Source organism: Phaeoacremonium minimum (genome assembly GCF_000392275.1).
Source record: "Phaeoacremonium minimum UCRPA7 unplaced genomic scaffold PA7_03_scaffold_330, whole genome shotgun sequence".
Lineage (NCBI taxonomy): Eukaryota > Fungi > Ascomycota > Sordariomycetes > Togniniales > Togniniaceae > Phaeoacremonium > Phaeoacremonium minimum.
Genome location: NW_006921234.1, coordinates 288742 through 315298, shown reverse-complemented (window position 1 = coordinate 315298; position 26557 = coordinate 288742). Strand labels below are relative to the sequence as shown.

At 51.8% G+C, this 26557-nt stretch overlaps 5 protein-coding genes across 5 annotated transcripts; 3 read left to right on the top strand and 2 right to left on the bottom strand.

The window, feature by feature from the left end:
• Positions 1–466: 466 nt before the first annotated feature.
• UCRPA7_4237 (putative monosaccharide transporter protein) lies at positions 467–2099 on the bottom strand (the record flags this gene model as incomplete). Its single annotated transcript, XM_007916769.1, has 2 exons — positions 467–1613; positions 1666–2099. 2 exons carry the CDS (start codon positions 2097–2099, stop codon positions 467–469), a joined length of 1581 nt encoding a protein of 526 aa, XP_007914960.1.
• Positions 2100–6281: 4182 nt separating this feature from the next.
• Positions 6282–6758, top strand: UCRPA7_4236 (putative fmp21-like protein; the record flags this gene model as incomplete). The annotated part of the gene is made up of 1 exon (XM_007916778.1): positions 6282–6758. The coding sequence occupies one exon, from the start codon at positions 6282–6284 to the stop codon at positions 6756–6758; it is 477 nt and encodes a 158-aa protein (XP_007914969.1).
• A 10502-nt stretch (positions 6759–17260) lies between these two features.
• UCRPA7_4235 (putative endonuclease exonuclease phosphatase family protein) lies at positions 17261–18307 on the top strand (the record flags this gene model as incomplete). The annotated part of the gene is made up of 1 exon (XM_007916788.1): positions 17261–18307. The coding sequence occupies one exon, from the start codon at positions 17261–17263 to the stop codon at positions 18305–18307; it is 1047 nt and encodes a 348-aa protein (XP_007914979.1).
• Positions 18308–21019: 2712 nt separating this feature from the next.
• UCRPA7_4234 (putative mfs alpha-glucoside transporter protein) lies at positions 21020–22618 on the bottom strand (the record flags this gene model as incomplete). The annotated part of the gene is made up of 1 exon (XM_007916792.1): positions 21020–22618. The coding sequence occupies one exon, from the start codon at positions 22616–22618 to the stop codon at positions 21020–21022; it is 1599 nt and encodes a 532-aa protein (XP_007914983.1).
• A 926-nt stretch (positions 22619–23544) lies between these two features.
• UCRPA7_4233 (putative adp-ribosylation crystallin j1 protein) lies at positions 23545–25680 on the top strand (the record flags this gene model as incomplete). The annotated part of the gene is made up of 1 exon (XM_007916768.1): positions 23545–25680. The coding sequence occupies one exon, from the start codon at positions 23545–23547 to the stop codon at positions 25678–25680; it is 2136 nt and encodes a 711-aa protein (XP_007914959.1).
• Positions 25681–26557: the final 877 nt, after the last annotated feature.

The following is a 26557-nucleotide window of genomic DNA, read 5'->3' as shown; positions in this document are numbered from 1 at the left end:
CTGCTCCCCCAACTCAGTAGTAAACGGGGTAATGGTATCTCGCAACGGGTACAGTAGAGTACTAAACACATATTTGTTTACTATCACTGGCACATATAATAATCTGGTAGATTTTGTGAATGCGCCCTATTTCATGATCACCTACAACGTACCCTCATGAGGCTTCCTACCAGTCTTCCCCCGTTAAGATATCTAGTTGCAGGATTAAAACCCAGGCGAGGTAAGACGTCTGGATGACTTTTAACAATAATTTCTTTAAGTGCGAATACCCTCTTATGCACGTGTGGCAGGCATGAATTGGAATATTTCTTTAAAGAACTCATATAGCGCTGTGCGCTGGTTTATTCATGACACATTAACGTAATATACAGCTATTACACTGGAGACATGCGAGTCTCTCGACTCGGGTTGCCTCTTTTCGCACTCATAAGTGCTATTTCAACCTAACAACTCCTTCCATTTCCATTTACACATCCTCGTGCTCAGCGTGCTCAATATTCTTCTTCTCCTCGGCCATGCCCATCTTGGAAGCGAATGTCTCGTGAGGCACCCACTTTGCGGAAGTCCATGGCGTCGATTCCTCCATCATCATATCGACCTGTTCAAGGGAAAGCCCTTTTGTCTCGTAGACGAGGAACAGGGAGTAGACGAAGCAGCAGGCGCACAAGCTTCCCCAGAGGAAGAAGACCCTGGGACCCATGTTACCCTGGTCCTCGTCGACCATGTAGGGGGTAATGATGGCGATGATCAGGTTCCAGAGCCAGTTGGAGGCGGTGGAGAGGCCGACACCACGGGATCGGATCTGAAGAGGGAAGATCTCGCCGATCAGGACCCAGGCACCAGGACCCCAGGTGGAGGCGAAGAAGAAGATGTAGATGCAGATAAAGGCAATCATGGCGGAGACAGCGGCGTTGCTGTCGGTGCAGACACCAATGATGGCAACAATGAACTGGCAGACAACCATACCTGCGGCACCGTAGATGAGCAGGGTACGACGGCCAAGCCTCTCGACAGTCCAGAAGGAAATGGGAGTGGAGACGACGTTAACGATGGTGGTGATCATGGAGATCAGGAAGGCGTTCTGAATGGTGCCCAGCTGCTGGAAGAAGGTGGTACCGAAGTAAAAGACGAAGTTCACACCAGTCCACTGCTGCATCATCTGAAGAGAGGTACCAAGGATTGTTCGTCGAAGGTTGCTGTTGGGATGCTTGAGAGAGCCACGGAAGCAGTTCGCCCAGCTGTTGAAGTAGCCAGATTGAGGGATGATGTTCATCTCATACTCGTGGTTGGCAACGATCTCAGCAAGCTCATTCTGGATGTAGTCAGACTCAATAGGCTGGCCTCTGAGGCGACCAAGAACGTGGGCAGCCTTGTCGAGTTGTCCCTTGCGGACGAAGAATCGGGGGGTCTCAGGGAGGAAGAGAAGACCACCACCGAGGATGAGAGCCCACAAGAACTGGATGGCAATGGGAATACGGTACGAGCCGGTATCGGTGCGGTTCTGGGTAGCATAGTCGACGCAAGAGGCCAACATGAGACCGATAGTCACACAGAATTGGTAACCACTGACGATGGCTCCACGGACCTTCTTTGGTGCAATCTCAGACATGTACCTTTTTACTGTTAGTATATTCCCATAAAACAGAACGATTGGGGGCAACGAACAGAATGATGGTGGCGGAGACAAAGCCTACACCGAAACCAGCGACGAGACGGCCAGCAACGAGGAGGCCGAGGCCGTGGGAAGCGGTTTGGAGAATGACACCGATGATGAAGATGAAGCAGCCAAGAACGACGGTTGTACGACGACCGATCCAATCAGCGAAATCAGAGGACATGACAGCACCAATACAGGTACCAGCAGACAGAATACAGGTAATAAGAGACTTCTTCCAAGAGCTCATAACGTCTGCGTCGGGGCCATCGATCATGTGGATGACATAAGTCATGCCGTTGACTCCTGAGATATAACCAGAGTCGTAGCCGAAGAAGATACCACCAAACGCAGCAAAGGCACACATGAGGTATGCCTTGAGCGTGATGGGGGCCTCCGTCCGGTTGACGTCCGCCGTAGCGTGTTGTACTCCTTTACCCGTCATGGTGTTGGGTTTGGATTATTGTTGTTGTTTGTTTGTTAAGGTTGTGACTTATACACAGAGCATGGTAGAACATTGCCAAGCAACATACGGAGGGCTTTGAACGGTTTTATACATGTGGACGGCAGCCCGACCTGGGGAATAGGAGCCCCAGTATTTCCCTGGGATGTCCCAGATGTCTTCTAGTCCCGTCTCCATGGGCAGTCCGATTTCCATGTCTCGTGGCCGGTGGCATACCCCGAATCGGCCAAAACGGGGCCCCAAGGACTAGTGGGCCTCCGAGTCATCCCACGCACGTTCGACCCGCATTCTCGACCCGCCGGCGACTCAGTGTCTGCTCTCGGTGTGGACTCGTAAGCAAAACGCTGCTGTGGGCGTTGTGGCCCTGGTGGGCTCGGTGCACTCGGCCTCACTATGGGTCTGGCCAGAAGTCGGCCGTACTATTCTAGAGTAGCCCAGCCCAGTTGCGGCTCCTGACCAGAAAATGTCGCGACTGGCCCGATTGCTCACAGCAGATCACTGGGACGACTCGCTAGTCATGGCCCTCCGGAGATAGGCGAAAATTCCTGATACTGCCCCTAGCAGGCAGGCTTCGATCGGCATTTGCGGCAGCGCGCGCTACCAATCCTCATGATTCTTATGAATTTCTGTTTGCGGCCAGCGCTGTCTCAATTCCTGTTCTTCCCCAGCTTCACGAATTCATGATTCTTGCGGTGGCCCGCTAATAGTGGGCGTAGGTTAATGCTGTGGGCACCACTCAGCAGAGTTTGTTCGTTCCAAGATCCCATGATCTGGAAAAGACTGCCCTGGACTAATACGGGGCCCCTTTGAGCCCCGCGTCAGCCACAGATGCCTGTGACTTCCAGCACTAGAAGCCCGTGGTTCAGAGGGATCGCTTCCACCAACACGCGCAGGGCAGGGGCTTCAATCACGGCCGATGTCCGCCCGGCGTTTACTCACAGCACCCCGTGTTCAATGAGTTAGCAGCTATCGAGAAGAAAAGGGCCGTTTCAGTAAGTGCAGGTATAGTGGTCATGCTACAGCTGCGCTGTTATCACGGATTATGCACCTGCAATTGGAAGATCTCAAGTAAATAATGCAAGATTGAGTGTCACCTCCCTGCCCAATCTCGCGGCGCTCCTCACGCTGCTGACGACGACTGTTCTTTCGGCTGATGAACCCGGCAGCACTTTGACGCGGGAGATGAATGCAACATAGTGGTGACCGAATACTCGGTGTAATGGAAGTGTGCAGCCGTGGCCGCCGTGTGCGTGTGCGTGATGCGACACTAGGCTATCAAGTTTGGAAGCTTGTCTCAGAGGCTAGTCCCATCCATGTTGGTGATTCTACATGTAGATGAGCGGTTACGAGAACCGGCTCCAACGTAGATGTTTCGACGAAGTCAATTGTGAGGCGATTGATGGTTTAATGCTATCGATAGTTCCCATGCACTGGCTCCCACCATCACGGCAGCACACTTCCGAAAAGAAAAACATAATTCCTGCTTACTCATGAGAATGCTGAACACAAATGGCATTTCTGTAGGGACAGTAATTATCTAGTTTCGTGTAAATGCTAATATTATTCAAATTCTTGACTGGTGGTCCCTCGGAGCTGTGTGTCGTCTGCACCGCTTCGTTGGCACTGCCTCTTTGGGGCGCATTGAGGCAAAAGATTATGACATCGTGACCTTTCTGTGGTGTTTCTAGAGCAGCTACAGACTATGATGATGCCGAGGCGTGCCAAGGAGGGGAGCCGAGCCCCAGGGCCCGGGCCAAGAAAGCCAAGTTGGCCAGGGGTAGTGGCTGGAGATCGAGGGGGCCTCGGGGGGCCACCATATGGAGATCCTGGCGGTTTGGCCGGCGTTATTGCGGAGAGTCGCGGGGCCCTCGCCAGCTACCGTGCCCATTATTAAGAAGTGGTCAGCTGGCGGCAAGCCAACTGATAGGCTGAAATGGCGCTGAGGGAACCCGCCAGCCAAGGACGGACCGAAAGCAACGGCCTAGCTCTGTGTGGGCTCTACCACGCGACATAGAGTCTTTGAAGAAGTACTCCCATTATCTTCGAGAACCTCGGCGGTTTCGGAACACCGGCGAGCTCATCGAACCCGCAATTGATGCCGCTGACAACTCCCCAAACCTCTCCATGGGTGCCCCGTACGAATCCCCAGTTGCCACCGAGACACTCAACGCCCCCCAGTATTCCCACTCGCGACTTTGCCACCTTTTTCTCCTGTCTGTGCAACTACTTGGCTATCAATCCTACAGAAGTTCTCTACTGGGAAAATCGCCACAAAAATATCAGGATTCGATGTCAAAGGACGATAATTACGTCTCTCGACTTTCGTTACATCGAGTAAGATTACAGACTGTACTTCACCAGCATAAACAACACAGATAGGTTATCATTCTACGCAACTGATGACAGATCCCACTTTTCTTTCTTGAAACTGACATATCCTAGACCGACCCGCAAAGAACATCGACAATTGTGTCTCTTTCAGATTGTATAGAACTCGCTGCCATAATTCTACCTGGTTGTATTGGAAGATCATGCAAATCACGAATCTGACGATGGACTATCTCGCCGAAATACACGACTCTCGAGTGTGTCATCGTTATGTCCACAAAACGAAATAATAATTCAATCTTCCTGCTTCCATAACTCAAAGACCAATACGATTAAAACGAAGCGAACCCTTAAAGGTAATTCGAGAACACAGGGCTTTCCAGCCGACGCATCGATTGATGACTGTCTCCAAACTCGAGCCGTCTAAAGTCTTCCAGGTAGTTACAGTTGAGTTGGATGCCCAGCTGTTCATCGGGTGTTTTAACACAATCGGAGTCCATTTACTATAGGCTCTAGGGGTTGAAACACGACGCTTCAAGCACATGTGCATTTTGAGATGACGGACATGCAAGCTCAATGACCTTGAGGTAATCTTTGCACGTACACCAGTCCCAATGATGGGGACTCCAAGCCGTGATCAGGCCTAAATATATGTTGGATAAATGTTCTGTAGCCAAGCCCCGTCGCTATCATGGCTGTAGTGCCATGATTGACATAAGTTATTAACCTGCTACTTCACTACAATCATGAAAACTCTAATAGAGAACAAGTTGCTAAAGCAAGTCATCAAAATCACAGAACAGTTGTTTGCTTTCGAGTATTATGATAAACAATCTCAAAAGCCTACAGCCATGATAGCGACGGGGCTTGGCTACAGAACATTTATCCAACATATATTTAGGCCTGATCACGGCTTGAACAAGTCAACCTAGTCGCTACTTCATTTCAACATCATTTAAAGATGTAAGCTTGGCAAGAGCAACGAATGCCCGTGCCTCGAAATGTAATGCATATTGTACCATAACTGTCCCATGGTGAACTTCTATGCTCTCTACTCTCATGGCGCTACCAAAGTCGCAGGGTTTTACCCCTAAAGAGACTCCTCTTCATCTCCGATATCTAAAGGGAGGAGTTTCGTGGGTCACCCCAGTGATATGGCCAATCGTCAAGGGACCCTTCTTGTCTCTTTGCGTGAGGCTGTACAGTAATCGCCGAACACCAGGCCAGCGTGACAGGGAACTGATCTAGACAAGAATGAAAGCGAGCCAGGCAGTAATAGCAAAAGGGGAAAAACAATCTTTGGCTTCTAGCGAGGGGTCTTTGTGAGAAACTCGATAACATAAAACCCCAGTTCTATCTAATTTGATAAGAGATTAGAAATTTCGTCCTACATGGTAAGCAACCCTTGTGGAGGAGATGGTCACCAAAATGGAACCGTACTAATGTAACATCGCAGCAAAGCAGTTTGCAATCAGATCCAAGAAACAATTCCGGATAGGGGCAAGAGCGACTTCAGCCAGATCCCATCACCCCGGCAGCGGCCGGGGCGTGGAATGCTGCAGACCCGGATCTAGCCTACCGTAGATGTCGTCGGCTGGCCCGTGCGCACATGACCCCAGGAGCTTTTCCCCGGCCCCACTTAATCTTTTCTTTGCCTTTCCTCTCCGATGCCGTCACTGATACCGGGGCCCAAGCTCCTGGCTGACTGACACTCGGGTGACTTTCGCGGTTCCGCGAATATCGCCTCTTCACCTCTCGACTCCGAACAGCGACACGCACAACAACCGCAACGGCCACCGCCTCCCGCCCAATATTCTCTCACACATTCACGCAGGAATGGCATCACCAAGGATAGCAATGGCCTCGCGCCGTCTCCTCACACTACACTCTCGCCTCTCCTTAGTCCGCCTCCCAGCCATCCGGCACTACTCATCCGGCTTCCAGCCCGGTCCTTCCCCGCCGCGGCTCCCGCCTGAGCAACAAGCCGAGTTCGAGCGCCTGCAGCGCGCCGTCGCCGAGCGCTTTGTCGAGACGCCCGCCGTCGAGACGCCCGCCTCGTCACCCTCGCCAGCCAGCACGTCGCGGCACGTGTCATCTCCCACGAGCGACGCCGGCAGCGCAACCGCAACAGCAGCGGCGACGCAGAACAAGGACGAGGAGGAGCTCTCGGCGGGCGTGTGGCGCGGCGCCAAGCCCGAGTTTGAGGGCGACGTCAATCCCAAGACGGGCGAGGTGGGCGGTCCGAAGAATGAACCGCTGCGATGGGGCAGTGCGGGCGACTGGAGCTACAACGGGCGAGTGACGGACTTTTGAGAACACCACGCCAACATGTTGTCATATGAGAAGCAGACTGTTTCCGCACCGGACATGCTGAATGAGACCAGATGTGTTACGCCTTGAAAAAGAACAGGATACCTACGAGCATTGAAGCCTGGACGAACACCGCATCTTGGATTGGATCATCATGCAAATTGCAACCGTGTCTCTGAGAGAGGCGCATGAGTATTATCATTATGGGCTACTTGCGACGATCGCACAAACAAAGGAGTGTGCTGGGAGACATCGATTAAACAACAAGCTCTTCGATTGAAATGAATATATACCTCTTCAAATTGTCATAAGGCTCATAGCTCTGGTCGTGTCATATTATAGCTACACTATTGTACAAAATAGAATGAAGAGGAATTGAATCAAATCAAAATGCAAGCATTCGAGGTGAGGTATCTTGTAACAAGCCGTCATCCCTTAACGCCGGACAAAACAATGCTGCTGTTGTTCAAGCCTTCAATCTCCATCATAGCTTTTCTCATACGTTCACGACGTGCCTTGCCTCGCAGACGGCTTTGTGCCCCCGCTCCGTTCGTGACGAACCTAACGCCCGTGATCATGAAGCTAATACCGTCATGGACTGCCCGAGCGCCATCTCGCCCGAGTTTCCCCCCAAATTCTCGACTCATGAGGCCAAAGCGCGTGGAGGAGGAGTATTTCTCGAGGCGCGGCAAAATAAGTAATGTGACATGCATATCGCGATCCTCCGGAACAATTACCGGCCCAGTCTTTGGAGGCGAGGTAAGATAGCCTGGTTGCTGGGCAGTTTCCTCTGGACTATTTGATGCAGCCGCCTTCTTTTTGTCTGTCTTGCTCTCTTTCAAATCCACGGCGCCGACGCCATTTTCGAGACCAAGCATATCCGTGTCGACATCGTCGGTCCATTCACCTCGAATCCAGCCTCCGTGAATGCAAGCGGCAACGACATCCGAATCATCAGTGTATATCTCTGTCCCCCAAACGGCTCTTCTGGAGGTGATTTCCTCCCTGGACTGCCGTGTAAGATGTTGACGGCCAATCTTGACAGTGAGTGTGCAGTTCTCCTTATCGCGAATAAGATCCCAAGGCAGGGGTTTAGGGTTAGAATTATATGGGTGACGAGGAGGGCGACCGGTGCGTGGATCCTGCGTTCGGGCGGGCTTGAGAAAGGGTTCATAGAGTACGTCCCCAAGATGATTCCGAGGCCGATCCGCAACACTTTCAAGCACCAATTTAGAAAGAACGATCTGCTTCGGCTTTGGTATGACAACCGCAACTGGGCTTGGAGGCGGTCCAGCCTTGGCTGTTGAAGTTACCGGGTGGTTATTGGCGTGAGCATGCCCTGTAGAGCGTGGCGGCGGATGATGATGGTGAGTCACGGGCACGTCCTTAGCAAGACCAGTCGGTGAAGGTATGGGAGTAGATCCCTTGACATTCTTGAATGGAGTGGGTCCCGCTGTCGATGGTGACGGAATTTGATCGGGTGCATGGTGGTGGTGATGGTGGTGGTGGTGGCTGGATCTCATTAGAGGCTGACTTATGGACGAAGAGATGGCAACATACTGGTGATGATGGTGTGGTTGAGTCTTCGGCCTCTTCACCCTGCTCACTGGCGTGACTCTTCCTGTGCTCTCGTCGTCTCCCTTACTGTCCTCCTCCTTTAGCTTTCTACGCTTGCCACGTCCATTTTGACCAGACTTCGTAGGAGCATCCGCAGCGGGCTCTTGTGGCGCCCCATCGGACTCTTCCCGCCGAGCTAGTCCAGCATTCGTGAAAGGGAGCTGTGAGCTAGAGGTCATAGGGCTGATGCCACTGACCCCCGTTCCAATCCCAGAGAACATGCGGCCGAATTCACTCTTAATGCCCGGCTCGCCGGCTGGTCCCTGGAGTTGAGGCTGAGCGCCTTGAACAGCTTGGGGGAGGGGTGATATGCGGCCTTTGCGATTGATTTCCTGAATGCCCAAAAAGCTTCGCTGGTGCGGGAGGGGCGGCGGCAGCTCTTCTGTAGGTCGATTTCGTGGTGACTCGTAGATGCTGGAGTGGCCGCTACCACTGTATGCTACGGATGGAGGCGGAGGGCCGTCTTCCGCAGATCTGCGGTGCGGTGGTGGCTGTTGCTGATGCTGTGGATGGGGCATGCCCATGCGGAGACGGTCAGGGGATTCATACGGTTGCACAGGAGGTGGCCCTGGCTGACCAGTAGAGGCTTGGTGGGGAGGCAGTCCAGATGGAGGATATCGATCAAGGGGGGGTTGAGAATAGGCCGGTGCTTGGTGACTTCCATATAGCGCTGCTGTGGAGCTCGGGTATTCAGGCCCTCGGGGAGGTTGATCATATGGGCCTCGTGGCTGATCATACGGCTGCCTCTGCCATGGCCCTGGCTCCCGCATATCTCGGGGGTCTCGAGAATCTCGAAGATCTCGGGGGTCGCGGGGGTCGCGAGGGTCTGGATGTCGACCGTATGGAGGCGGCTGGTTTCTCTGCACACCGTATTCTCCCTGATGCATCGGATGCGACCTTCCAGGATCACCTCCAGACATGGCTCGATCTCTCCTCTCTCTTTCTTGTTGTTCTACAGCATCTCTCTCTTGTCGTTCTCTCTCAGTCATGTATCGCGGATCCTCATATTTCAAAGCCCTGATTGGCCGTTCTGGATTGTACTCTGCTCCAGGTCCCAGCTCTTCCCGTCGTCCATATATCTCTGCCGGTCCCGGTCTACCAATGTCCATCGGCCGCGCCGGTGGAGGTGCCGTGGAGAATGATTTCGGCTGACTACTTGGTCGTGGAGGAGGAATCGAGCCACTGGGCATTCTCGTATGCTCGCGTCTCGGCTCGCCGGTGGTCATCGGAGGACCACGCTGGGGGTATGCCTGCGGAGTTCCATATCGCTGAATCTCGGGAGTGGAGTATGCGCCGGACGGCGAGCCCGCGGAATTAGCTCTAGGATCGCGTGCATCGTAGAGTCGTTGATGGTCAGGGGTGTGAGGGCGTCGGTACGGTGGGTAGTCACCAGCGTTGCTCATTCTAGGCGATGCATGGAGAGATGATGAGAATGGAGGACCCGAAACATTGGGCGCTCCTTGCGGCGGCGGGAATGAAGATGGCGCTGAGGGTTCTCGAAGTGGCGGGGGGCCACCTAGCATTGAGGATATCGACATGGAGCTGCCGGTGCTTCCTGCTCTTGGTATTGACCCTAGAGCTGGGAGCTCACGACCCGAGGGAAAAGCTGTCGGCGGTCCAACGGACACTGGGGGCGGTCTCGGCGCGGGCAAACCGTAGGAACCCATCTGATGGGAGCTCGGGGTTTGCCCAGGCTGGGGAGGAGATCCCGGAGGCGGCATCGTACGGTTTAGAGCGGTCGCAGAGGATATCGAGGATGCGCTCGGGTGTCGGCTGTGGTTCGAGGGAGGGTGCGAGCTTCCCTCGGGTTGGTAAGGTCGCGACGAGTAGTAAGGGCTGTCGGTCGGCCGTCGCTGGCCATCCGAGTATGGAGCATTTGAAGGCGGTGGATGCTGTGATGTAGGCATAAAGGGCGACTGCGCCGATGCGGCGGCGGATGATGTCGTCGATGATGGTGGAAAAGGAGCTCGACTGAAGGGCGACGCAGCGTTGCGCGAAAATGGTAGCTGTGGCGGTGGTCTTGGGTCCATGGTGCCGGGCGCCTAGCTCGAAAAGCGGGCAGCGAGGATCAAGATTTTGCTCGTGTCAAGGGTTGCGTCTCGTCTCTGCGTCTCGAGTGCCAGGCTAGGCTACTAGCAGCAGCTGCAACAGAACTCTCAGCTCTCGTCCACCAACCGGACAGCACGACTCCGGACACGCGAGAACGGGGAAGGCGAAAGTCTGGATTGCGACAACGGCCGGCTGCAAACCACGGTCAGTCGAAAACTTGTTGAAGAGGCCAGAAATCTCTGGTGTTGGGCGAAATATGGGGAAAGGGAAACCAAGAATGAGCCCGAGCAGAAATCCATCCATTGTTTCTGCCGCTCGGGAGCTGCGTGACCAGTGACAAGCCTCAGCGGACAGCCAGCGACGCAACTGTGGACACCAACCCGGCTCGCACTGGGGCTGGGGTCTGCTGCACTGGGCCGGCCTGGGTTGGGGGGCGGACGGGCTGGCAGAAGAAGCTGGGCCTGTCGGCCAACGCATACACCACCCAAGCACAGCGCAGGGCACAAGGAGACAGTGAAGAGCGCGGCCCACCACAGGCAATTAGGCGCAACTAAAATGCGCCCGCGGGACAGGGATGGGTGATGGATTTGCACGCTAGTCAGGGTCAGACAGGCTCGAGACAGGGGACGGACGGGTGTGAAGGGGGAGGGGAAGCTCTCCCTGCTCCCCTAGCTGAAGATTTGCTGCGATGGTGTGGCTTGACAGGGCCAAGTTCGTCATACACTTACCGTACTATGCAGGCAAGCTCGCAAGGTAGGCGGACTACTGCGTACCATCAAAGGTCTCAAATAGCGACGCCGCGCTATTGGCCGGGTGTCTGGAGCTTGCTTGACGGCGCCGCCAGCTTGCTTGGTATGACTGCAGGGCTGGCTGGCTGGGTCGATGCCCACTCGTTCGGATGGGTGCTGCTCGAATGCTTGTGACCGTTGGGCCGACTCTGTCTGTCCGGTGCTGACGAAATGATTATCAGGGGCAATAATCTTTGAGGACATCAAGCCGAGACAAGACGAGACCGTACCGAAGTGGCTTGTAGCATGTCGCGATACCTGATTTTTCGGAGCAGGAAGTTCTCTGCGAATGGGATGAAAAGCAATTAGGTAAACCCCAGTGAGGAAAGGTGTCCAGCCACATACAAGACACTTCCACTGCGCGCTGCACCCTTGCTCCAAAGTCTCCCCACGATATGGATTTAAAGTAGCGGGATCCCGGCAACACCGACTTTTTTCTGCTGATCGTGCGGCGAGACGATGGAAAAGGACGGCGGAGGAGCAGAATACGCGCGCACCACACGAACGACAGACGGTGAAGAGCGAGGAGTCGAGGAGGACAGACAAATAATACCGTTAGATGGATGGCTGGAATGGATGGTTGTGATGACGAGAGCTGCAACCCATAACTGCAACCTGAAAATAAACAACCACTCTCATCCATCCACCGACCGGCAGTCCTTTTTGCTGCAGCACATCATCATCAGGTCAGCTCTGGGCTGGTCGGTCTGGCTAATACGATAGGGCCAGTCAGTACCTTATGCACACGCCTGCATCAACACTCGCAGGGAGGGAAGGCGATCGGTAAGATTGGGTGACTGCCTGAGCGAGCCAAGGCATCTGAGATGGATGGATGGTAGATCCGGGGACTTGCAGATGCAATGGTGATGAGGAGGTGTTACCATCCGGGCGCAATCATGACGGAGGCTTCGGCGTTTCGGTGATGCATCAAGATGCCTTTTGGGAAACACGCTGGCTCAACCGGCTACTGGATTACAGGTACTGGCTCGCAGCAGGGCCCGCAGGGATGTGCGCTGAACTGGCGGTGGGCGGCATTTGGCCCCGGCCTTGGCAAGAGCCGTTATTTAGGGCAGTCGCGACTGGTAACACTTGCACTGTGGTAACACTGTCGTATGCTTGTAGTTGGGGAAAGAGCCACCCGGGGCTATCCCACCCCTGGCAGACCGAGCTGCTTCGCTGCTCTCCGCACCTTCCCTCTCGTACCTAAGATACCCGTCGATATGCGGGTTACCTAAATTGGTAGTCCTCGAATTTCACGTGCATGTGCAATGAGGAGCGACACTTCACTAAAGACTCGAACAGCTTCTTGAGATTTTTATGAAGACATCTAGAAGTCATGTCGTGAAGGTGATTTGCACATCACTCTAACATATGGCATGACTCAAAAACCAATCTCCACACTCGAGGTGCGTGCCACAGGTCCCACCTCATGCAGGTCGCCATCTGCAACTCCATGCGAATCTCGATGGTTCAAAAAGGCACGGTGCGCGGCGTGACGTCGGATGAGCGTGCGCATTCCTGATTCACGATAGAACATTAACACGAGCACGATGGAGACAGAATCATCAAATACCGCCATTTTAGAGACACAACGCCGAACTTTTCAGCCCTACATGTTCGACAGGTTCGTTTTACACAAAGATTTCGAACCCTACCAGGTCGGGAGCCCAGGTAGTCCCAGGTGCCGTAAAGACGATTTCGTTCGCTCCCTTCTTGAAGCCGTCCAGGTGGATGGAAAGCCTCCCGCTATCAAACCAGTCTCCTCCCGAGATGGGGAAAGCCCAACGTTTAGCAGTCATGCCATTCACTGCAATAGACATGTTCCGTGTGTTGGTTCCGTCTTCCCAAGCCGTGTTCAACGCAACATCGTAATTGATGAAGTCGACACCAACAAGCTTCGTGCCGCTGCTGCTCGATTCAACTCCGGGGAACGTGACCTTGGTTGAGTTGTCTGCGCCGATGTAGCCTACTTTGCTGTGGCTTGGTAGGCATTGCGTATCACTACAGGCAGTGAGTGTTGCTGAGCCTGATAGCGTCGCGTTGTTGGCAGTGTAGTATCCTTCCGATTTTGGCCGCTTCCCAGTGTGTTCAATATCAGACAGAATGAGAATTTTCAATTCGTGTCCAGCAAGCTCGGTTGTGAAGGTCTCGCTAATAGTCCCTAGATCTTGAGAAGCCCAGACATCTCTGGCCACGGCACTGGAGATGCCCACTACGTCGAGTGCAACGCTGACTGTCTGGCTGTCATTCTTCCAATTCGCAAATCCGATCACCATCCGTGAGTCTGAAAGATTACCGGACCAAATGTCATACTCTTCCTCAGTGAATCGGCGGATGAGCTGCGCTTGTTCCCCCAAGGGGTCTTGGTTGATCGAGATAACCTCCTCGTTGCGTAATATTGCAAGAGACTCCGCTGGAGTTATGCTTGAGTTCATCGGCGCGCCAATTGTGAGAGGTGATTTGTTCATGGCCCACATTCCGAAATGGAATCTTTCTTCCTCAAAGGACAATGCTCCAAGTCCGATGCTAGTCAAATGATCAGTTTCACGAATGCTGGTCTCGTCTCGGGGACTCACATCAACATATCCATATCCGCATACGCTCCAACACCGGTGTGCTTATAGTAAGGTACAACCTCATTGGTAATCCGCCAGATGCTCTTCCAGCTGTTGTATATGTCATTGCTAATCCTCCATGTGTTGCCTATCGGGGGTGCCCAAATCCCAATATCATAGCCAACACCCCACTGGCATATCGAGTACGACAAAGGGCGCGCAACTGTGTCAAGAGCTGCGGCCATTGTCTGAAATCTTGTAGGGGAAGTGGAAGCTTCTGAATCATAATCGACAAATACACCTTCTGTAGCGTAGCAGTTATCGTATCTAAAAGTGTGTCAGTATCCAGAAGATAGCAAGGGGACTCCCAGTATCATGAAGAACATGACATACTTGAGCGAGTCTCCACCCCAGTCCGCAAAAGTTTGAGCATCAACCGTTTCGTTACCTAGAACGCTCAGTCACAGTCCTAGTCATTCTAATGTTTAACACCTTACCCAAGGAAGCTGGAAGAGCCACTGACCCGCACTGAAGATATCCACCACCAGAATACAGACCGAACTTTAGTCCAAGACTGTGTAGATAGTCACCCAGCGCTTTGCCACCCGAAGGAAAGAGGCTTGGGTTGAATTGAAGTCGTCCATTGTCATCACGCTCCGGTGCTGGCCACCCGCAGTCTGGAGTTACATATGAATATCCCAATTTTGCAAAACCAAGATCCACGAGGCCTTGTGCGTTAATTTTTACAATCTCTTCAGTTGGATTGCAACTATAAAAATTGTAGGTATTCCAACCCATGGGAGGCGTGGGATTCTTGTAATTAAGAGCCGTGGTCAGACTCGCAAATAAGATGGGGCTATATGATATTAACAGCGCCATCTTTGGTAAAACAACTTACTGATGCTGTGGGACGTTGTATAAAGCGCGCAGCCTGATATAAGGGTTACTTCAATAATCTCTGCTACCTGAATAGCACCTGTTTATAGCTAGCGAACCATGGATACTAATACTAATGGAGCGGGTATCTCGGGGCCGTGCTAGCAAACAATGATCAAGACCTTCTTCACATGACAGCTTAGACTGAATTTGCCTACCGCTCCAATCATGCATAGTGCTCTTTGGCGGGTATATGCCCCGCTCATGGGTTACATTAAGAGAGCTCGCGAGGAGCCGGATGTTGACCACCTGTGAGATCATAGTGTCGCGGGCCTAGCCTAGGCAAAACATAGACGAGAATTCACTACCTCTCGGAGTCACGGTGACACGAAGCCGCTCAGAGGTGGACTTATACCCCCAAAAGAATCTATCGTCCGTCGGCAGTTTCATTACATGGGGTAATAGGACGCGGGGTAGGTGACTATTGAGCGGATCACCAAGTTGTCAGTTATTGGTGCGCTTGAACTATTGGAGATCCAGTGGGGATTCAACTGAGGTTTATAGATTATCAAATGGATAATTCTCCAGACTCTCTAGTTTATACCTGTTGATGAACCTGCTAGCTAATCCTGAGTTAATCACCTTGAAAAGGACAACTTGTGTTTCGAAAAGGATATATTCAACAGGTCCCATATGTGTTTACTTTGCTAGGGTTTACTAATGTCTCGTAATTCAACCCAATCCGCAACTTTCTTTGCACATTCGGCCCAAGCGATGTCCATCATGAGATGATGTGCGCTATCCTCGATAACGGTACTCATCACAGTCTGGCTCGTATCTGGAGAGGATCCTACGGCCTTTTGGTAGGCAAGAGTGTCTTCCTCGACCATGGATGGCGTTACCAAGCAATCGCGACCAGCGGCAATATGCAGGACTTTGCGTCCCACGCCATGTTCTTCGATACCGCTCAGGGCTGCAAGAACATCCGATGCCTCACCAAAAGGCCATAATACTGCCAACCCAGCGCGGATGCCCTCAGCCTTAGTCCTGCATTCACTGTGCCACTTCTCTATTGTTGCTACATTTGTTGCGTCTTGGAAGAAGGCTTTGCGTACCTGAGCCACGGTTTCGAGTTGGCTCCGTGGGCTCCATGGATATTTGTACCCCTTGCCCTGCGTCTCCACTTGCTCCCAATTTGCCATGATTTCCTTGCCACCACCAGATATCGGGGCTGATGCGAGCAACACCAAGGCAGATACTCGATGTTTCTCATCAGGACTGGCAACATGATTTTTACCTAGGCGAGATAGAAAGTATTGCAGATGGCCTCCGCCGAACGAGTGACCGATCAGGATTGGGGGTATCACTGCAGAGACATGCTTCTCAGAAATATGGTCCAGCGCGATACCGATATCATCAACGTGGCCATCGAGGCTAGTCAAGTGCATTCGAAGAGTTGATGGTGCCCAAGAATTTCCATGGCCCCGAAGTGACAGGGCGTAGGCTGGGAAACCACGCGACGAAAAGTAAGGCAACAGGAATTGGAAGTCGTGAGCCGAACAGAAGGCTCCGTGCAGACAAAGAATAGCTGGGCGCGAGCCGGAAGACTCAGGAAGACATTGCAAAAGCTCAAGTTCTCCTGAAGGAGTCTTCAGTTTAGTCGAATTTATTGCACTCATTGGGACATTGCAACTTTAAAACATGTCGCTCGCTGATGATTAGCGGTAAGCGGTGTAGAAGGCAGGCAAACGTTCGTTAAATTAGTATTCAAAAAGCACGTGATACTCAAGAGAGAAGTAAGAACCTTAATACTAGGCCAAGAGACCCTTCAAAAACAATAGCAGGGCAATAGACCTAGCTAAAGGAGTTTTGTAATTCATATATTATATAAGGTGCGATGCCATCTTAAGTGCTTGTTTCTTTTAAATTTGGGCCGCAGGTGTAAGATTGCCGATTGGCGTCTCCTCAGGCATGACGTAGAAAGCAGTAGGTGGGTGTTGTTTATGGAGAAAGCAGGCGGCGTTCATCAGGGAGATGTGGTAGGTAGGTTAGGTAGGCAAACAACGGGTAGGCATTAGAAGGTTGGTCCTCGTTGGGGTGCTACTGCTTGTCGTAGCTATTATCAAAGCAGTTTGCTGTTTCGCTAAAGTATTGTTGAGAACTTTCTTGTTGTTATATTGGTCAAGGAGCAGAGCAAGGAAGACCCAAAGTACCTATCTATCTATACGTATAGGCTAGACTAAGGAAGGGATACTCTACGAAGCTATAAGACACTATTTGATGCTATATAATATATCAAGAGAATAGCTAGTCTGCCTACCTAATCGTTCTATTCATATTTGGCCAATCAACGTTGCAGTTGCAGACGCCGCAATTGTGGAATTTTGCCTCATGATTTGGCAACCTCTGTGTGTCGCGTTACGCAACGAGAGTATTGATTCGTGGTGCGGGAAGACTGGCTAGAAGCTTTGCACACCGAGGCAATCACCGTGATGAAAGGCAACACCCGTCCGAAAGACGGCTTCCGAGACACGACCTTTTTCATTATTAGCTGGCGACGCTCGGTCTTACAAGTCAACACAACGCAAATTTCAGAGTCTCGGCAGCAGGTCCTCTCAAGATGGGATGGAATCCACTAAAGTATTTCAGCAACACGTCGGCAGTGCTGGTAGACCCATCGCCGCCGTGTGGCAGCAGTACGCTCCAGCTCCGAGTCATCACTCACAATATCCGCTACGCAACTTCGGACCCCTTCACCAACGAGAAACCATGGCCGGAGCGGCGGTCCCTTGTTCTCAATCAGCTTCAGCATGAGCTTCGGCCCGATGGTCTCATTCTACCTGTTGCAGGTCTGGCGGGAACTCCCTCGTCGCAGGGATTGGGGTCTTTCATATGCCTCCAGGAGGTTCTCCATGGCCAGCTGGTTGATATTCTAAACACCTTGAACGGGAATCCGAGCCATAGCGCTGACAAACCGCCTGTCGGTCCGATCTGGGCTCATATCGGTGTTGGCCGGGACGACGGCAGGACAAAGGGCGAATATAGTCCGATCCTCTACCCGGTGAAGCTGTTCAAGCTGCTTCATTACGAGCCAGTGTGGTTGAGCCCAACCCCAGATCGGCCCAGCAAAGGATGGGATGCTGGATCGATTCGCATCTTGACCGTTGGTGTTTTCGAACACATTCAGACAAAGCAGAGGCTTGTTGCTTCCAATACTCATCTCGACAATGCGGGCTCTAAAAGCCGCGAGGAAAGCATCAAGATTATCTTGTCAACCCTCAAGCGTGTTCACGAGGACTGGAGTAGAGACACAGCTAGAATTGGCATCTTCCTCGCAGGGGACTTCAACTCGTTCACAACGCAGGAGGCATATATCGCCATCAAGGCGAGCGGGTACATGGTTGACATACACGATGAGGTGGAGGAGGAGAACCGCTATGGAGACATCATCACCTTCACCGGATTTGAACCCGATAAAGACAAGGATGAGCAAGGTAGGATAGATTTCCTTTTCCTTGGACCTTGCGATGGATCAAGTCAGCATAGTGAGCTTGGGACCTTCCCGTGGGAGGTAGAGGGTTATGCAGTTCTGCCAAACCTGTTTGAAGCAAACGTCTATTTGAGCGACCATAGGGCAGTGGTCGGTGACTTCAAACTTCAAACTTGAAAGTCTCTGGAAAGCACGCTGGCACATAGCAGCATTTCCTGTTGTTCAGTAGCTCCAACTACAAAAGATTCACTAATCTTTGATGCCGGGGAGAAATTGACGAAATTCCTACGATAATTCTGTTTATGTTATTGATATCTATACCAGAGTTACCTTTCGTAAATATTGGACAGAGGTACACAAAATGAGACGTGATAGAGAACCCTCCTATATTGCAACTTGCTGTTTAATCTCCCTCTACCGCCGCCTCAGGCTGACCACAATTACATTGTTCTCAAACCAGGTCCGGAAGGGTCCATCCGCCCACTTAGCAAGACGTCGAAGTATCTTCAGTAGAGTATAGATTCCGTGCAAGTTCCGCGTATGTCCAATATTGACATCACCCATTATGACCAACATGGGCTCCTCGGCCGGCTTTACATCCTGCTCTTCTCATGCCACAAGCAAGTGCCAATTGTGGTCCACAATCTGCAAGAGAAGAATTGGTGGGATATCCGGGATGGTGTCGTTGTCGTCCCCAACTGAGCGAGGTTAGATCTGGGTCATTAATGAGAAGGTCTGTGATGACACAATCTATTTCTTTGTCAGGTTCGACTGGAATGTAGAGGTCGACGAAATAGGAAGGAACCTAGACTCCTGCTAGATTGTATAGGATCAGAAAGGGAACAATGGCTGCTATGGTACTTGACAAAGTCAGCTATCTGGACAGGTGCAGGTCATATACTGATATGAAGGACTCACATAATGAATGGTCGTGTTTGTGAACCAGCCAGGGCGAGTAGCAAGAGCCTGTCGTGAACGCAGGCGTCCCATGCTGCTTTTGCCTGTTGCTCGATCTCACAGTCTGCCGCGTGGTCAAGAATTCGATGCAGCTCGTGCAGCTCCGCAAGGCGCACACTGCGCGATACGCGATGTGCGACGAACAGCGCTGCATGACGTCACTCGCATGTGGCCAGCAATATGGGCATCAACACCAAAATTTGCACATGAATTCACTCGAATGTCGTATGGCGTCCAACATTTAAAAATACTCCCAATTCCAACTGCTGCACCAATTCAATCACCAACACATCCTGACCTGGTCAAACGGTGGCGTGAAGTTCTATACCAGACCAGCAAGACGATACGGATACGGTCATATCAGTGCTATGTAAATTCGTGCTGTGGTTGTGGTGCAGCCTCAGGTACGACGAGATCTTCAAGGTGAACGGCGTATTGATTGATGACATGGCACATCGGCACGCATGCATGCATGTATCTATCTTCACTCATTATGTCGTTTTTGGTTGAACCAGCAACTTGGTTGATTGAGAAGGGATCTAACAGGAGGCTGAGCCATACTAGAATAGCTATTCAAGAATCGGATCGGAATGACCTTGACTTTCCTAGATCCAATACTCCCCTCTCAAGCCGAGCTTAGAATAGCCTCATGGTGGTTGTTAGCATTTATATCGGAGTTACTAGATAGTCAAAGTTGGAGGGTGTAACGAAGGATGACTCTTTTGAGTCTCTCCGCATTGTTGTAGTTGCTTTTCTAAGACTGGTAGAGCCTCCACCCGCGTTCTCAAACATCGAGGCACTCGTCTAGCTACAAAGACCCCACGCGGCGCTGCGACCCACATGAGTGCCTGGAACAACGATTGATGGTCACAGGCATGATATTAGGCAAGGAGCCATGAGTACCCTTCGATCGATGGGTCAGTCATTTCGCCTGCTCTTGTCCCACACCGCTTTCTCTTCAACGTTCTCCTGTTGCCGGAGGTAGCCTGGTGCTTGCAGTAGTGTTGACTTTGATCCCGGCGCTCCTCCAAGGGGGGCGTTTGGACGACACGGCGAGCAGCATGGAAGAAGCTGTGGGAATTGCCGGGGGAGAACAACGTTCAATTCCGAGACAGTGGGGTTTGACGCCGTCAGGTTGGGCCGCCACATGGTTACCATCAAAAGGAGAGCACCGCTCATTCAGCAACGCACATGCTTCTGGTTGCAGCTGATGGAGAAGAAGTGCATAACTGGCTGCTCGCCAACTAGTAATCACTTCATTCTCACCATTCAGCTCAGACAACACCCACCTGGCGCTTTACAGTTTGGTAACAAAGCATGGAGGCCATAGGAATCGCCTCGCCAGCGTTCCACCCGATAAAACCTTACTGAAACTGACGACAACGATGGCACGGCTTTTTCTGACTCGTCCACCTATCCATGCGCTTCCACGACCACCCTCAAGGAGACAGCCATCGCACTAACCTCCTAGACAGAGGAGCAAGGCACGCGCATCCTTGACTAGGCCTTCGAGCTATACCTGCACGAAAGAGGCGTGCTCCTCTAGCGAGGACTGAGCCGCCAGGACGGCATCACCACCTTCCACGGCGGCGGGTCTTGCCAAAGAGGAACACCGACCGACTACCATCGCCGCCAAGGAGAAGGACGGCCGTCGAATGACGGTCGCTGAAAGCCGCAGCGCTTAACAGCTCAAATATCAGGAAAGAGGCGTTCTCTCTGCATTAAATAAGTTTATATTAAATTTTATCTCAAGCAGTGATTAATTTATGTACTTACGGCTCACTGTGTCTCACAACCGGGAACGCGGACTCTTGGGATCTTCCACCCGCCGCCAGCAAGTGATAATGTAGCCGCAAGGTAAGCCTCGTCCTTGCAAGGTCACATTGTGTTAACAGTTCTGGCACATTATCTTGACTCTCTTAGGGTAGTCGCTTAGTCTACATGTTCAACTGCCATTTTTTGGCGACCGCCCTGCATAACCTCCGTCTCGGCAATGACATCCATGCTCTGAGATGAGAACTTCCAAGCTGGAATGCGTTTCTCAAAAAGCACGTCCAACTCTTCGTATGTCCGACCTCTCGTCTCAGGAAGACGGAAGAAGGCCCACATGGTCGTCAGAAAGGCGACACCGAACCATACGAGGGCTGTCTTACCCTTCAGATTTGCTTCTGTTGGGTTGATCAGATATGGCTCGACCGTGTTGTCAATAATGTTGATGACATTGTACGCATTACGAGCGATTGATATTGTCTGCGAACGGAGCCTGGTGGCAGACACCTCGGCTGCGAGGGCAAATGACTGAGGTCCAATAGTACACGAGTAAATGCCAAGCCATGCCAGAGCAAAACCAGATTGTACCCAGGTAGCAGTTGCCTGAGCTGGCGCCCATGATACGGTGCCGATGATCAATAGGTCAATACACAAACCAGTCAACCCAGCGAGGAGTAGAGTTCGGCGACCAAAGAAGGTCATTAAAACCCATGATACACATGTTGCGACGAAGGCAATTCCCATGGCACCAAAATTGAGTTTATATGCATCGGATGCAGCTAATCCAGCCTGGGTGAAGAAATACGTAGGTTGGTAGGCAAAAGCCTGCCCCGGCAAAGTTTGTGAGCAGAGCACCATACAAGCGATCTCGGTGCGTCTGAGGTTGGTGCCTTTGAAGCAGTCCCAATTGCTAGATTCGGTTTTGACAGCTTGCTCGAAGTTGTTAGTGTGCACCATCATCGCTAGCTTTTGGTCAACCTGGTCCTGCGAGAGTCCTGGGGCAAGGCGGCGGATAGACTTCTTGGCTTTGTCTAGTTTACCACTACGAACAAGCCACCAAGGGGAGTCCGGGGCAAATAGTGCGAGGAGGAAGAGAGGTACTGGCCAAGCCCATTGGATGGCGAATGGGATCCGGTATGCCCAACGCGTTGTGTTGTTTACTAGCCCTTGAAGCACACCGGCAGCAATGAGCTGACCGATAACCCAACAAATATTGACGAATGATGTCAAGTATCCTCGCAAGGCCAGAGGGCAAACCTCAGAGGAGTAGGCCGACCCCATAATGGCAAAGATACCCCAGGGTATGCCAACTAGAACTTGACCCGCCGTGAGCACACCAATGTTGGGTGCGAAGAAGCTGATGAAGATCAGTCCAGACATGACAGCTAAGGCGCACATCGTGACGATGCGGTGACCGTAACGTTCTGTGACATAGCCATTGATAATCAGACCAATGACAGCTCCACACGAAGCTGCGTTTCCAAGGCCAACCTGCCAGGGGCCTGAAATGACGTGCTGGTCGAGATCAGGGTAATAGGTACCATACTTCGCCGCGAAAGAAGGGTAGGCAAACAAGTTGCCGATAAGTATAGTATCATAGCCTTCCATGACGATGGTAAGCTCCATGGCTATTGCCCAGAATACTGCGCCAGGGTATCGTCTGAACGCTTCAATAACTGTTAGAGAGTGTTCCTCTTCTGTAGCGACGGCGGCAGCAGCCGAGTCGATAGATGTCTCGTGCTCGTGATGACCAGGATTCATGTTGTTGAGATCGTACCATAGGAGTTACGGTCAGGGGAGTCAGAGAATTGTGAGGAAGAACAGCGTGATCAGCAATTATATGGGACAATATGACATGCGAGACAAAGAGTTTGAATACCACAACCGAGCGCAATAAAACCAATATTTTCAGGTCAACCTCCGGAGGGAACCGGCTATTTGACCGTTAGCTTCCTGCGATTCGGTACATTGTTGTTCATATGACTCAATCCGCACCAAGTACCAATATTAGAGGAAGGCAGTGATCGACTTGACTTGAAGCTAAGCTACTTCGAAGGGCCCCATTTTGTATATCGGCCACAAGTTGGAGTAGTAGCTGGATCCATACATCCGCAGTACCCCAAGACACGCGCCGTAATTCGGAGACAGCAAGAACAAAGGACGATAAGTCGCTGTAATACCGCCTCAGTCATACCTGCGTGTGCCCAAATCAATGATCGGCATAATTGTATGTGGAGAGCCTGGGGACAACGCGGGGTTTGACACTTCGAAGCCCATAGACTATGTGGAGTGTGGTGATGTCTCAGTGGGCTGCCAATAGTACCATGTCAATTAAACAAGATCATCCCGGACGGCCAACCGGCGGGATGCCGCTCTTCCATTAAATGTAGAACTGCAGCCGTGTTCCGGTCGCATTCATAATGATCGGCATACAGAGGCGTTTAGCGTGTTTTCTGCAATAATGGGCTTTCCATACTTGAGTTGAAAGTCATGTCTCGGGTCGTACAGTACGAGTCTGTCACTGCATACGAAAGTGGGGGTTGGTTCAGTATCTCCGCGACATCGGCAGACAAGACCTCGAAATCGTGCGTCATTCATCAATCAATGTGTGACACCACTTCAGGACATCCTGGGCATACACGAGTTCTCAAGTGCCCGGCAAATACACGACACATTGTCACCCGAAGATGACGCCTCTCTCAGGCGATTACCTCGAGCGGGTCTATGCCGGCGTTCTTGGAAAGCTGATCGGTGTCTATCTCGGGCGTCCTTTTGAAGGTTGGACACACCAGCGCATTCTTCAGGAACTTGGGCCTATTCGGAGCTATGTCCACGATAGACTGAACGTTCCACTTGTTGTGACTGATGATGATGTATCCGGAACTTTCACTTTCCTTCGGGCATTTGAAGAACACGGCGTTAGCCCTGATCTATCCGCCGAAGCCATTGGCAAGACATGGCTGAACAACATCATTGAAGGTAGAACTATCCTGTGGTGGGGTGGCAGAGGCATTTCGACCGAACACACTGCCTACTTAAACCTCAAAAATGGTATCCCGGCCCCAGCGAGTGGCTCTATCGAGACCAACGGCAAAACGGTGGCCGAGCAGATAGGCGCCCAGATTTTCATTGATGGCTGGGCCATGGTAGCTCCTGGCAACCCTGCTCTGGCAGCAAAGTTAGCTGAACAAGCTGGCAAAGTCAGTCACGACGGCGAGTCCGTTCATGCGGCAAAACTGTGGGCAGCAATGGAGGCTGAGGCGTTCGTTTCCAAGGACGTTGAGCATCTTTTAGAGACGGGATTGAAGTTCGTCCCCGAAGATTCAGCTATCGCTCGGTTAATCAGTGATGTTCGCGCATGGACAAAGGAAGACGGTGATTGGATGACCACACGCAATAGGATTGAGAAGACGTACGGTTATGACAAGTTTTGCGGCAACTGCCACGTTATGCCTAACCATGGCATTATGATCATGGCGCTGTTGTATGGCGGTCACGACTTTCACGAAGCGATGCACATCATAAATACCTGTGGATGGGATACCGATTGCAACTCTGGAAATGTAGGATGTCTGGTGGCCATCATGCATGGAATCTCTTCGTTCGACGGTGGCCCGGACTGGCGAGGTCCGCTTGCTGATCGTGCGCTCATATCAAGCTCAGATGGCGGGTACTCTATCAACGATGCTGCGAAGATTGCTATGAACGTTGCTAATCTTGGACGCCGACTTGCTGGAGTAGCGCCCCTTGCGCCTCCGAAAGACGGTGCTCAGTTCCATTTTACGCTTCCAGGGAGTATTCAGGGATTCAAAGTATCTTCGGACGGCGCCATCCCCGGACTAGTCACACTGAAGCAAGCGATCGATGGTGACCGTGGCCCAGGCCTTGAAATTCGACTGGCCCCATTAGGGCGGGGTTTAGAACCTGTGGAGGTCATGACGCAGACATTCACTGGAAAGGATGTACTTCAGATGGGCTCAACATATCCTCTGATGGCATCACCGCTTGTGTACCCTGGTCAAAAAGTAAAAGCTAGGCTGCGATCAAAGTCAGATGTCACGGCAAGTCTAGATATCAGACTAAGAATTAAGACATACGGCAAGAATGACGAGCTCGTGCCGCTTTACGGACCGCTTACAAATTTGAATCCAGGAGAGGAGAGCATTCTTGAGTGGACAATCCCGGATGCCATGGACAGCCAGCCCATCCAGCAGATTGGACTTGCCATTGCAGCAGCCAATGAGCCAGTCGATGGATCTGTGTGGCTGGACAGCTTAGGGTGGGAAGGGGTGCCAGACATGATATTGCGTCGACCTACGACACGTCCATCCGACTTTTGGCATCGTGCGTGGGTTCAGGGCGTTGATCTATTCCATCGATGGATGAGCTCTTCAATCTCGATTGCACAAAATAGGGGCGAAGGAATTCTTATTCACGGCACGCGAGAGTGGACCGATTATAAGATCGTAGCCTCGAGCTTCATAATCAACATCGGCCAGCCAGCAGGCGTCGCCATCAGAGTCCAGGGACTAAATCGTTGGTACGCTGTACTGTTCGTCGAGGGCGGCAAGTTGGCGCTTGTAAAGGCCTTGGACGAGAGAAGGATTGAGCTTGCCACTACGGACTTCAAATGGAAAGTAGATACTCCTTACGAGATGGCAGTAAGCGCCGAGGGTGATATAATAAAGGCTCGCGTAGGAGATGTCTTTTTGGAGGCTGCTGACACACAGTTCGAAAACGGCGGTGTAGGTCTCGTGGTGACAAATGGTTCACTTTCTGTTGAAAGCATCAGCATAAGTCCGGCCGGCAAAGAGCGCTGCTGATGTAAACCTGGGATGCGCGACCTTTAGATTTTCAGCTAGTTACAGATTGTATAACCGACATAGACCCAATACACCAGACATTGAAGAGATGCAGTCTGCGGGGCGTAAATGAAATCATGCACTTTACGTCAGGTGGCTTCAATGAATGGATTAAGGTCCACTTAGACCAGGGAATGGTGAGCGTTCTCATCAAATCTAAACTTGAATGATAGCAGCGCGCTACTACACCATTGTTTGAATTTATATGATAGGGAACCATGTCCACAATCATTTATCACTTGTCTTATTTGTATCACAGATTCCGCAATGCTGGGCATATCCGATCAGTTAAATTCGGACTGACGCGCGCGTGCGACGTTTTATCTTAAGTCTGTATCTCGACAAAGGTTCATAATCAACAATGGCCAAGCGGCAGGTTCCAACCCCGTCTTGACTATTGCATTTTTGGAATGTTAATGCTGGCAATTGTCCACACCTGACCACCATTGCTGCTTGTAAGACCACTATACGTGGCGCCTTGGCTAGTCGCAATAGTGTTGCCGAAGGACGTATCTGCTGCTGCGAGCGTGATGACGGTGTTTGTGTAAGTCTGGGCCGCAATAGTTCCTGAACATCCTCCGTCGCATTCAGTTCCCGTTCCATAGCCCGTCATGTACGGCCCGCTGTTGTGACTGTAAGTGCTCAATACCTTACCGGTGCTTGCATCAGTAGCCGTTTGTAACCAGGTCGTGCCATCGCTCTGAAGAGCGTACTCGATCTTGACCGGCGTATTCCCTGAGACAACACCCGCTGGACCGTCGAGCTGCCCAAAAGAGCCAAAGACACTGCATCGAATACACCATTGGCCGGTTGCAGCCCCACACCAGGCATTGGAAGG